At 47.6% G+C, this 12,244-nt stretch overlaps 1 protein-coding gene across 3 annotated transcripts in view; it reads right to left on the bottom strand.

Moving 5' to 3' along the window:
• Window positions 1-200: 200 nt before the first annotated feature.
• Kif26b (kinesin family member 26B) overlaps window positions 201-12,244 on the bottom strand; it is a 403,420-nt gene continuing 391,376 nt past the window's right edge. For all 3 annotated transcript variants that reach the window (XM_021161225.3, XM_029479381.2, XM_029479378.2), the window contains 3 exons: window positions 11,368-11,570; window positions 10,726-10,876; window positions 201-7,247 (listed from right to left, as the gene is read on the bottom strand). In XM_021161225.3, coding sequence (XP_021016884.1) covers window positions 7,099-7,247; window positions 10,726-10,876; window positions 11,368-11,570 — 503 coding nt within the window. In that variant the 3' untranslated portion in view covers window positions 201-7,098. The remainder of the gene's footprint in view (window positions 7,248-10,725; window positions 10,877-11,367; window positions 11,571-12,244) is intronic.

Below are 12,244 nucleotides of genomic sequence, written 5' to 3'. Positions count from 1 at the left end.
AGTCTCTGACTTATTGCAGGACAGACCCATAGGGAGACTAGACAGTTGAGCCCCCGAGGACCCATATGCTAAGGTATGACTTTAGTACAGTGACCCATCATAGTCCTAGCACGGCATTCCCCTTGTGTATAAAAAGACCTCCTGGGCAGAGAAGGAAGCACAACTCTGGGTAGGATAAAAGTGAACATTTAATGCCACCATACTTTGATTCTTTTAAACACCAGATTTTTTTTTTTACAACATTTTATACCTCATATGCCACAAAGTTAGAGACTGTAGCCAGTGAACAATATCTTCACACCAGGGAATTGCACACAGCTTAATGGTTTCATGTCACCAGTTGATGAGAACTATAGAATTCAATTCTTTTCTAGACTGTTCTCCAGGCAATCTGTTCATATTTACCATGATCAAGCCAACAGCTAACTTTTATATAGTTATGTAAAAGCCCATACACAAAACCCAGCCTGCAAAACAGGCTGTTGGGGACCTGCCCAAGGCAGAAGAGTTAAAAGTTTGACTATTGAACAAATGACTCGTGTTTTGAAAAGTAACAGCAAACACTTGTGAGCTAAGAACTTAGTTTTTAAAACAGCACCAATCCTCTACCCAGTTCAACAGTGAATTTGAAACAATGACAGTAAATGACACCATCCCATCGACTTTTAAAATGAAGGCTTACGGACTTGTGAAGTTGCCGATTCTGTCACAAGTCAATGCACTCAGGCAGGCCTCGTCTCCAATTTCCCAATGGGCCCGTTTCTACAGATAAGCATATCGATATATACATACATACATCACCCGTTAGGGGCTCTCGTCACCAAAGTTGGAAGAACCACAAAGATCCTGTGCCACAATGTCCTTGTTTTACGACTTAGAAAATCTGAGGTCCAGAAGAGTTGGTTGTATGTCCCAGGCCACAGACAGGTCGACTGTTAGAAAGGAATTAGGACTCGGAGTTTCTGTCCTACATTCATCTGTGCTGTACACCTCCCCCCATACAGACACACCCACATATGTGCACACACTGGCACAGAGGAGCAGCCTGTGTTCATGTACACACTCTGGGTGAAAGGTGCTCTAACAGGGACACTCCAGGTGGCTGGGCTCATGTTCTAGTTCTGCTGTGAGACTGTGAACCTGGCCAGGCAGTGAGTACGGATGTCAACTTCTTCATCTATAGATGATCCTCCCTCCCCTCTGGAGAGAGCTTCTGAGTTCTTCAAAGCATGTCCCACCAGTTATACTATTCCCTTCCTTTTCTGCCATCCCAGGAAGGTAGCTGTTAGGACCTCCCCACAACTGTCTACAGGGGGTCCAAACAAAATTCAGCAACCTACCCAAGGTTCATAGCTTATGGTGGTGCAGATGTGGCTCAGCTCCCTGCTTCCTAGCTCCAGCCTTTTCCTCCTAGCTCTAGTTGCCTCTCAAATGAGACCTAGCCCAAGCCCCTTCCACCTCTCAGAGGACAAATACTGTAGTATTATGGGTTGTAAGACTCACTAAAGTGCTTTGGTTTCTCAAGAACAGATAGCACACCTATCCACGGTGAGCCCTCCTGGGGGTCTTGGGGAAGAGTAGAACTTAATACTGTTAGCACTTTTCTACAGGGGCTCAGTGGAGACCCAGTTGGAGGAGGTTGGAGCCTTTGTTAGGAAGGCAAAGGCCCATGGAACCTGATTTCCAAGTTGATTGCCATGCCAACTTGAAAGGAAGAGCTTTGTCTCAGTCCCTTTGGCTGCCTGCTAGAGAGACGGCTGAGATTCAGAGCAAAGCTCTGCACTTTGAGGCTGAGATCCCACCCCTGGCTGTATCCATCCTCCCTTCCCTGGCCCATGTCTCTGCTAATAGACTTCGCTGGAGTAAGAAAAACAGAAGAAAAAAGACAAAACACAGACTGAGCAAGCACACACACTTCAACTCAGAACGTGTGGAGGGCGTTCCTGACCACAGTGCATAAATAGATCTAGGAACATAAGCGGTGTTACGGGACAGCATTCTGAGGTTACAAATCAATAATGTCTCCTTAAGTCAAGCCTGGCAGTGTAGGAGGCTGGCAGTGTGGGGAATGGATGCAGCAGGAGACTCCTTTGGGCAAGGTCATTCTAAGTGGACATAAAACCCTGGGTTTGGAGTGCTCACTTCCACATGACACCAGTAATTGCTGTGTGTGGAGAATATTCAGCTTCGCCCCTCCCACAGTGTCACACTATGTCCAACATTGTGACATCACCTCAGGTTTTGCAAAGGGCCACCCCAAAGTAGAATGTGTTTGTTTAGGAATGGATAAATTAACTCTTAGATGTTTTCACCCCCTCCCTTATTTTTGAGAGGATACATTGTATTTAAGATAGTTTCCTTGGTTATAATCCTGCTTTTATGCTTATGGAAATAATTCAGAGTTTGTCACTTAGAAATATATTCTCTCTGACACATCAGGAAGATGGCTAAACAATACAATTTATGTGTTTTTACAAATAGCTTTGTAATGTTGTAAAGAGGTTACTGATATTGTCCAGGAGAGTGGTAATCTATATACTGTACAAGAACACTGAGTTTCTATCACTTGAAAAAAAAATTAGAACCATTTACCAATCATGTCTGTGAAACTTGCCCTCAGCTGTTTAACTTGGCTCAGAGAAGAGCAGCGGGCTGTGTCGGCCTCTCCCAGAGCCACACATGTGTTAGCACTAAGCACACCCCTTTCAATGTGGAAATCAGGGCCAAATCTAGGCAGTGGCAGGAAGGCAGGAAGGATGATGACAGTGGATGGCTTAGTCAGCATCAACTCATAGAACACAGGATTTTCAACATGTTTCTAATGGGCCCTGGCTTTGGTTTTAAAGATAAACTACCCTAAAAGGGAGGAAATGTTTTTGCATATGTCCCAAGGAAAGAACAACATTCAGGAAATCTGTTTTCGATTTTGGAAGGAACTCATTTTTAGTAATTTCTTTTACAGACTAGAATTCTTGGTGGAATAAGGAAACCCAAAAAACATTCACTTCGGGCTCAGCTACAGATCAGCAAAGGCCATGTTTGCACTGAGCAAATTGTGGGCTCTTGCCAACCTCACCTTCTTTACTGGAAAGTCAAGGGCAGACAGCGGGATTGAAATACAGAACTGTGAAGAAGGCATATGAATGGATCCTCATGAATGAAGAGCATGAGACTCCGAAGACCAGAGAAGGTGGCTGTTCCTCAAGGATGTGGGATCCACGCCCACAGGGCAGATGCTTTTTTTGCTCAAAGTGTGGATGGAACTCCCTGCAGCAAGCACAACCTGAGTGTTAGGTCCCTTGGAAGCACTTCCCTACAGAGCATCAGAGCTCCTTCCTGGATGTTAGACCTCCATCTTTAAGCTGATTCGTGGCAAATGGGACCTGGCTCCCACTGGATGAACATTCCTGCTGCCCACCCTTTGCCCCATTTCCTGGAGCTGTGTGGTGTTCCTTACACTAGTCTCTAGCTCAGGAGCCATTTTCCTGCTTGGGGGTCATTACTTGAGTCATTGCTATGCCATCAGAGGGTCCATCTCTGAAACTGTATCTTATGTTCCCCATGTTGGGAACAGCAACTGAAGGTGAAACCACAAGAGAGTGGTGTGGGTTTCAGCTCTGCTGAGATGAAAGTTAGAGACAGCATCCAGAGGTTTCCAGAAGGGTTCAGGGATAAGATAAAAGATTCAGCTCTTAGGTGGGTACTGAAAGCAAACCCTAACTTCCTCAGAGCAACCGCACCTATCCCCTGGCCCAGGTGAGGTGAACTCAGGGTTTCCTCCAGGGAGAATGATGCCCCTGTTTCAGATTTTAGTTTTACTTGGGCTGCAAATGCTTCTGCCTCACACTAGATTCTTTGAAGCAGGGCTAGATGGTGTGGCTTGAATCCTAATGCTAACACTGATTCCTACAGAAGTGGTTGCCCAGACCATCAAACTCAACTGATGCCATACGAACCTTCTCCCCAGCTTAACTGGTCAATAAAAGGCTAGAGCCTGTGATTGGGCAGTGGAAGGGGAAGATGGGGATGGAGGCTCAAGAGAGAGTTGAAGATCTGGACAGAGATGGGGAGAGGAAGAAGATGGTGGAGCAGGCAGTGGCCATGGACCAGAACCAGGTGGCCAGGAGAGACAGCAAGTATCAAGGGGTCTTATAGCTGGGGAATAAGTTAGTGTAGCCCTAGATCTGCCCAACCTAGGCATATGGCTTATAATGAAAATATCTGGATTGTGTGTCTTCTATACAGATTTATTAGGATTGTAAAAATCTATCAACAGCTGCAGTTGTGGGGGGAAGGACAGAATTTAAGTAAGGCATAGGTACCTAAATATTAATTTCAAGGAAACACTTTGGGGCCATCTACAGATGGATAATGAATGATAAGTGAGTTCTTTGATGGTCCCTTTGCCCCTTGGTATTTGTTTGCTTGTTCCTCAAGCCAAACCCGGAGCCACCTCACACTGGCACCATCATCAGACGCCAGGACTATGTCTTGGCGCCTAGAGAGTTGTACTTCCATAGGCATCTCAGAGATAGGGCAGGGAACAGGTGCATCATGGGATGCCGGAGTTCTCCAAGGCTTATCAGCTAAGATAGAGCTATGTGGTAGAGTAAGATGCTTACAGTTTACTTGTGTGTGTGTGGGGGGGGGGCAGGATATTAGAATGGACAAGAGATGTGTCATGTGGATGTGACCTCCTGGGAAGCTAACCTCACCTGGTCAAGTAGCCCTGGTAATATGGCCTAGCTGAAGCATAAAGATCCTTGGAAGGTATGCAAGCAAATCCGAGTGGGAGGCAACCGAGGGCTGCTCTCCCAGGAGAACCTGCTGACTGAGAGTCTGCTTTCTACAGATGTCAGCCCAGTCTCACTCCAGCAAAGGCACTGGGCTTTGTTGGTGGCCCGTTAAAGTATTCACTGGGGCCTGATGACCTCACGGCTAAGGGAAAAGGCAGCAGGGACCAAAGCCAAGCTCATGGATTACTAATCTAATGAATTTGCTTTTGAGCAAAACTTCCCAAATCAAGGCCTTTCATAAAAAACAAAACAGAAGTATATTTCAAACCAGCAATCAAAACAGATGTTCAAAGTATTGGCATCCCTATGGGTGTAGAAGCTTCCAAGAACATTGCTGTTAAGCAGGTCCATGCACACATGTGTTATGAGGCTGAGGTGGGCCCTGAGCCCAGGACTCCTGCCGAATGGCACTGGGGAGGAGCTGGGGAAGATCTGAGAAGGCTCTGCTTCTCTAGGAGACACACTTGTTAAAGCTGTAAGATACACAGAAGGGGAAAGGGGCCATTCCAGAGCTCAGGCCATTCAATCAGCAGCTTGGGACCCTTTTGCAGAAGAGTCAACTCTTAGGAATGTGCAAAGCAGGACTAAGTGACCCATGGGGCTAGCTTTTGGTCTACAAGGCTGACCTCTAAAACGGTCAAGCCGATGGCCTCATCTGTGCCCTGCTCTGTATTAAGGATCAGGTGCCACGGCACTCACATGACTCCTGTGTGATGAGTTCTGCTGACCATGCACCGTGTTGAGCTGGGATGCAGGTGTCCAGCAAAAGGGCTGGTCCAGAAACAGAGTTCTTTCTTTTTAGAGAGCATCTGGGGTCAAGGAGATGGTTAGTGGGACTGGTCCAGATGTGCCACACAAAGGTTGAGGATTCAGAGACCTCTTTCCAAACCCCTGAGCTTGTGTTTGCACATGCAGGCTGCAGAGGCTCTGGGAGAGAGAATTCTTGGCCCTCCTGCAATGTTCAGTTGTTCCAGAGGCCTGTAGACAATGCCTGACCATTCCATGCCTCAGTCCTATCTCCCTAACATGGTCCAATAGCCCTAAGAGGAGGTGGATAATTTGAGAATAAAGTCTTCAGTTTTTTGGGGGGGAGGGGGAGGGAGCAAGATCTAGATCTCCACTCTGCCCTATGTATGCAGGGTCTGGAATTTAGGGATGGGGTTTCTCTCTCTTCCTCAGGATACTAAGGTGGCAGGGACAAGCCATGGAGGCTTTGGGACAGGGGAGAGCTGGCCTCTTGCTACTGGACAGGACACTGGGTGGCAGAAAACGATGCAACCCCAAGCCCGTGTGAGCCCAGAGAGTCGAAATGTAGACAGCCCCACCCTGCATCAGTGATGCCACAGTAAACAAAGAAATGGGACTCGGCTGCGGTTGCCCAAGCTTTCCAACTAGTCTTTGGGTTAGAAAGGAACATGAGCTTGTGTTGAGAGCCACAAGCCCATGAAACAAACAGGGACAGGGGCTCACATCTCTCTTCCCCTTAAAGACATCTCTCCTTGTCACTAAAGCTCATGTGTACCTATTCCATGCCCGACCCTGGGTCTGCCAGCTGACCTGCCGCTTTGGAAGATAGCCTCTCCCATCACCTGTCCTTCCAAACTTTCCTGGGAAACACACCGGCTCATGCCAATGCAGTTTCCATGGTCTGAGTGGCCTTACCAGAAGAGCCATGAAAGACAGTTAACATTTATTCAGCTGCAATACCAATTAGGAGACATCACTACAAACACAACTTCTTAGAAACAAACAGCAAATCAGAAACAAGAGAAAAATACCAAGAGAAAACAAGCCGTCAATACATTTCAAAAACTGGGTTGAGTTTTCTGTTTTGTTGATTTCTTCTTGACTAGCACCATCTGGACACAAGAAAGTACGAACACAATGTTTGGATAATCATAAAGATTTGCAAGGCACTTAATCCATCATTCTGGGTCATCTTGTTGGTGTTTCGTTCTCCATGGTAATCCCATGTCACCCTCCCCTTTCCCACAGCCGCAAGGTAAGAGTCTCTTTGCTAGCGGTCCTATGTACAGAGTTCTTCAAGGTTCCTCAAAGTGCTTTCTCAGTCCCACGGGGCTTCCCATCATTTCCTCCTTCCACATGTTGGTGTCTGTACCTTTCTTTCCTACAGCAAACAAAGGAAACATCGCCTTTCGCTCCACGCTCACTCCAGACTTGCTACCAACCTTCATCCTCATCCTGTTGTCTTGGGTGTTGCCAGCACAGAGGGCTTGGGAGGGCAGTGTCCTGCTGAAGTCCTGGGGGAGAGAGGGCCTGATGGCTCAGAGCCCATCAGTCCTTATCGACGCCTGGAGGTGATGTCAAAGCAGGTGATCATCATGAGATGGGCCTTGCAGAAGTTGACGCGGCTCTCCAAGCGCTCTGTCACACCCTCCAGTGCCTCCAGGTACTCCAGGGAATCCAGCTGCAGGACCTGCTCCAAGTCAACTGAAAGAGAAAGGAGCTCTTAGAGATGGGAGAGCTAACTGTAAGAAGGGCTGCCTCCCCTACCTCCTCTGGGCTAAGGTCAACTGAGTTGTGCAACATAAGCATCCCCTCCTGCCTGGCCCTCAGCCAGAGGAAGGGACACCCATTCTGGTTTCTAGCTCCTTAACATTCAGAGACAATTCTAAGGAACAGGGAGGTGGTCTAGAACTTCTGATGCCTACCCTCGCTGCCTCCAACATGGATCTTTGAGGCAAGTAACTCTTGGATGCTAAGGCAGCAAGAGTCCCTTTCAGGAGTGATGAGTGACATGCATACCCCACCTTCCTAGAAAAAGTAGATTCCTGTTTCCCATCCCTGTGTGATGTGTTGCTACCCCTCAGGCTGGGGATCTTGATCTTGCCTTGTGTAACACAAGCTGGCCTCTAACTCTCAATACACCTGAAGTGAGCCTTAACCTCCCAGTCTTCCTGTCTCCTCTGCCTGAGAGCTGAGGTACTCAGCAAAACCATCACTGGACCCATCCTCTCACTAGTCACTGTGTGTGTGTGTCTGTGTGTGTGTGTGTGTACATATGATATTTAAAAAACATGTACTAACAATTAAGACAACCTTTAGGCTCAAAACACAAATCGAGTCATATGGGCATTGTGTCTTGCATTGGGTGCAGGCCTATAGCAACAAAAGTCCTTGTGTGTTCCTTTCCTGAGGGGCAGGGATCTGGGGTTCCTTTGCCCCCATAATGGCTTGGCAGAGCCTGATCTCATTTTGAGGGGTGTTATAAAAGGTCTGAATGGGGAGAGCAGCAGGGAATGGACAGTAGTTGATGGGGGTGGGCAGCTTAGCAGGGACCTCACATTAAATTCCCAGCCGGGCAAAACTACCTCAGCCTGCATCGCTTCCTTAACAGCAACACAAGAGGAGGAAGTGGAGGGGTCCCTCCCCCTTCTTCTCCTATCCACCTTGAGTCGCCAACAAGGAGAACATAACATAGATGTGACAGATGTGCAAAACCACACCCGATACAGAAACACGTGGGTCTGTCATGGAGTAGAGTTCTTTTAACAGGGGCAGCTATGCATGTAGTCCTTGCTCAAGGTTATATTGCTAATAAGGACTGTGGCTAGAGACAGACCCAGGGCCCCTCTACATCTCAGCTCAGTAAATTGAAACCAGAGCCTCACCCTATCCCGAGCACACCAGACACTCTCACAGGCTCTCTGTAGAGAGGCAAAAGCAGGGGAAACTAGAACTGGAGGTGGAGCTCAGCCCATCGCATTGTTATAGCATTGCCCACTACCCATCCATCTTGAGAGTTAGCACTCAGTCTCCTTGGTTTTTTTCCTTCTGATTCCTAGTTTAAATTTATCTTTTTAAAAAATATCTGTATTTTTTTTTAATTTATTTTTTTTATTAGGTATTTTCCTTGTTTACATTTTCAATGCTATCCCAAAAGTCCCTCATACCCACCCCCCCAATCCCCTACCCACCCACTCCCCCTTTTTGGCCCTGGGGTTCCCCTGTACTGGGGCATATAAAGTTTGCAAGTCCAATGGGCCTCTCTTTGCAGTGATGGCCGACTAGGCCATCTTTTGATACATATGCAGCTAGAGACAAGAGCTCCGGGGTACTGGTTAGTTCATATTGTTGTTCCACCTATAGGGTTGCAGTTCCCTTTAGCTCCTTGGGTAATTTCTCTAGCTCCTCCATTGGGGGCCGTGTAGAAGACCAAACCTACGGATAATAGGAGTGGATGAGAATGAAGATTTTCAACTCAAAGGACCAGCAAACATCTTCAACAAAATATCTGTATTTCTCCCTTTCATGTGACCTTCTATCTGTTGTTTGTCTCAGCATCAAAAAAAGAAATACTACCAACCCTTGACATGTACCAAGGCAGGAAGAGAGCAATTGCACGCTCCAAGCATCTGAGGCACATGTGCACGGATGTGTAAGCTCATTTGCATCCCAGGGTTGGGGGGCGGGGGGGGGATTTAGTTTGGAAAATGATGGTCATTTTCAAGCCTGTCTTGGGCATAAACTGCTTTTGAAAAATACAAGTCTAAGAGGATGGCGAAAATGAGGATGCCACCTAAGGAGCCAGGATGGACCCAGGTGTTCATGAAAGACAAAGGAGAGAGCAGAGAAGAGGCATTGGGCAGCTTAGGTGTCAGTCAGATTTGGGCTCATCCTCATTCCCGTGTTGGTCTTGTTCTACTTGAGATGAAAATCCTGTTGGTGGGGGAGTTTGTATCTCTGCTCAAATCTCTAACCAAGGAACTAACCTTGTACCATGCAAACAGGCACTGAAGAAGTAGCTGCTGCCGGACTATCTAGTTGACTGAACTCTGGGATAACTGCATATATTTCAAGATGCCAAACTCCTCCTCTGGGCCATGCAGCATAAGCGTTTGCCGCAGCCTAGAACCACCTATGGGACGGGCATGACCACTCTTCTCATTTATAGCAAGGAAACCAAGACCCAAAGTCAGAAAACACCTTACCCAAAGTCACACAGCCAGCATATAACCAAAGCCAGTATTGAAATCATGTCTGTGGGACCTTGAGCAGAGACATAGATGCAGCCCTAAATAGTAGGGCTCTCTATTTTCTCAGCTTCCAAGAAAAGAGACACTGTGAAGGTGGGTTTATTACTCTTGGTAAGCTAGTCAGGAGCCTTTCTTCACCTGTATCATCATTTCCAGTCTGTTCTAAACCCAGCTCTTTGGAACACACATCCAAGCCTCTAGGTTCCACCTGTGAGATTCCTCCCCAGCAGGGAGCAGCAGGAGGGGGTGACTTGCAGGAGAAGAATGTTAACAAGAGGAGGTTGGAGGGAAGAGCAGGGCAGGAAAGTTGTGGAGAGAGCCTCTGTAAAGCTGCTGTTGTATTTTACCTACAGACAGACAAAGCCTTCCAGGATTGGTCCCATATCAGTGTTAATAGCCGGAGCAGAGTTAAGCCTTATTTTGAAGTAAATGGAATAGCTGGTAACAAATAAATTAGGGACAATCAAATCTATCGCTCAAAAAGAACAGCACCATTACAAATAGTTACCTGGTGGTTACTATCACCTGGGCTCTTGGCTTAATGGAATTAACCCCAGAGCTGGTCATTGGATTTTCAGGGTCACCAGGAACAGTTCGTGGGTGGCACATACTAGTCTATCAAGAGAGCTATAGTCCTGGTCCATTCTAGGCTAGATAAACCTCATGAGTAGGGAAGATAATACAATTTGCTTTCAGGTGCTCTCAACTAAGACCCTCAAGTGAAAGCATCTTGTACAGGAATTCTTACTAGCCCTCTGTTGCCCTGGCCTGATAGATAGAAGGATTGCTACTCTGTAGGACATCTCTATCCCACTGGCCCCATGCCTCGGATGCAAGCAGTCTCTGTGGCTGTCATCCTGGGTTAGGCTCCTAGATTGTGTTACTAGAGACCACTGTGATAGCAAAGATGGGCATGTGCCAATGGGCCTTACATTCACGAAGCCACTTGTTGGGGTCCAGCATCAGGTACTGTTTGGTCGCTTCTAGCTCCTTCATCAGCCACTCGTACTTGGCTCGGACTTCAGCGATTCTCTGCTGCCGATGTTCTAGGATTTTGAGCTTGGCATTGAAGCACATGACCTCCTGTTCACAGAGGAAGAGGTGGGCAGTAGAGAGAAGAAAAGCAGAGGGCCTTCTGCTCTGACTCATCCCTGCAGCCACCTCCAGAGAGAAGGACTGTGGGAGGGAAGGGTGACAGGAGCCCAGGTTTCCAGAGGCATGATAGGATCCTGGTGACCTCAACAGACAAGGCGCCCAACTCCAGGGAGACTACTGTAGACTGTACTAATCTAGAAGAAGCATGACTCCCCAAAATATCAGTCTGCACTTGTGTGTGTGAAACCTCAGAACAAGGAGCCAGAAAAGTCCCTTAGCTCATCAGACTCGGGCTCACTAGCTTTTAAGGTGTTCCAGGAAATGAACACACAGGATCTACCAAAGTCTGTGGCTGGGACCAGAGCCCTGCCTCCCACCATCCACTGGCCATCCCAGAAACCTGTGAAGGCCCTCTGGAAGTTCTATCCGTAGGGTGGAACCTGGGGGATCTGTGACCCTTGAGGAGGAAGCGGCCTCACCTTGCTTGTAGCTCCTCGACGTCGCTGCAGGCGCTCCACGTCATCAATCTCATAGACTTTAATCTCAAATGGTTCCCCAAGGCTCCTCTGGGTGTTCCTCAAGGGGCCGTCCACCCAGCGGACCCCTGTGCTGCTGGCAGTTTTCCTCACAGGTGAGGGGGTATCGAGAGACAGTGCTGGAATGAGCCTCCGTCTCTGGGAACCTAAGACAAAGAGAAGCCCCAGGTGATGCTGGAGAACTTGAATGTGAGGACTAGCATAGGGTCATAATGAACATCCCTCATTAGCTGGGGTCATGACGGACAACATCCCCCATCAGCCTTTGCGCCGTGTATGAGACCCTCCAGTTTCCCACCACTCCTCTGTCATCTTAACCCACCATTTGATTCATCTAGAGAAGATGAGCAAAAGCCTTACTTGACCTTTACAGCCACCACCCTCCAAGCACCCCTAGTAAAGAGTGCGCAGGAAAGGGCATGAGTCAGGTTGGCACAACCCAGAGAGACTGGCTATTCCAATGAAGTTAGAGGTGTCCTTGCTAGGGAACAAGGTCCTAGTATTTGGTACTATACTTAGAGGACCACTGTAAACAATGAAGGTTGCAAACTGTTCAAGAAGCCTTCTACACTGAGGGAAAGGTGGCAAGCCGCAGCTGACCACTGCCATTCTCCTGTGTGTGTGTGTGTGTGTGTGTGTGTGTGTGTGTAACCTCTGGGCTCACACACAGCAGGAGAGTGCTCTGCTGTCATTGATGGAGCTTTTCTGTATAGAAAAGCCTAATCCTGCCTGATGTAAGCCAAGCATCTCATTTAATCCCTGAATGAGATGAGACAGGTACAAAGATGGCAGGCAGTTTTTCTGAGGTCTCAGTATTTTC

The sequence above is a fragment of the Mus caroli genome, unplaced genomic scaffold, assembly GCF_978045245.1.
Source record: "Mus caroli unplaced genomic scaffold, Mus_caroli_1 scaffold_1, whole genome shotgun sequence".
NCBI lineage: Eukaryota > Metazoa > Chordata > Mammalia > Rodentia > Muridae > Mus > Mus caroli.
Note: the sequence above shows the minus strand (reverse complement) of the source record. Positions and strands in the feature narration are given on the sequence as shown.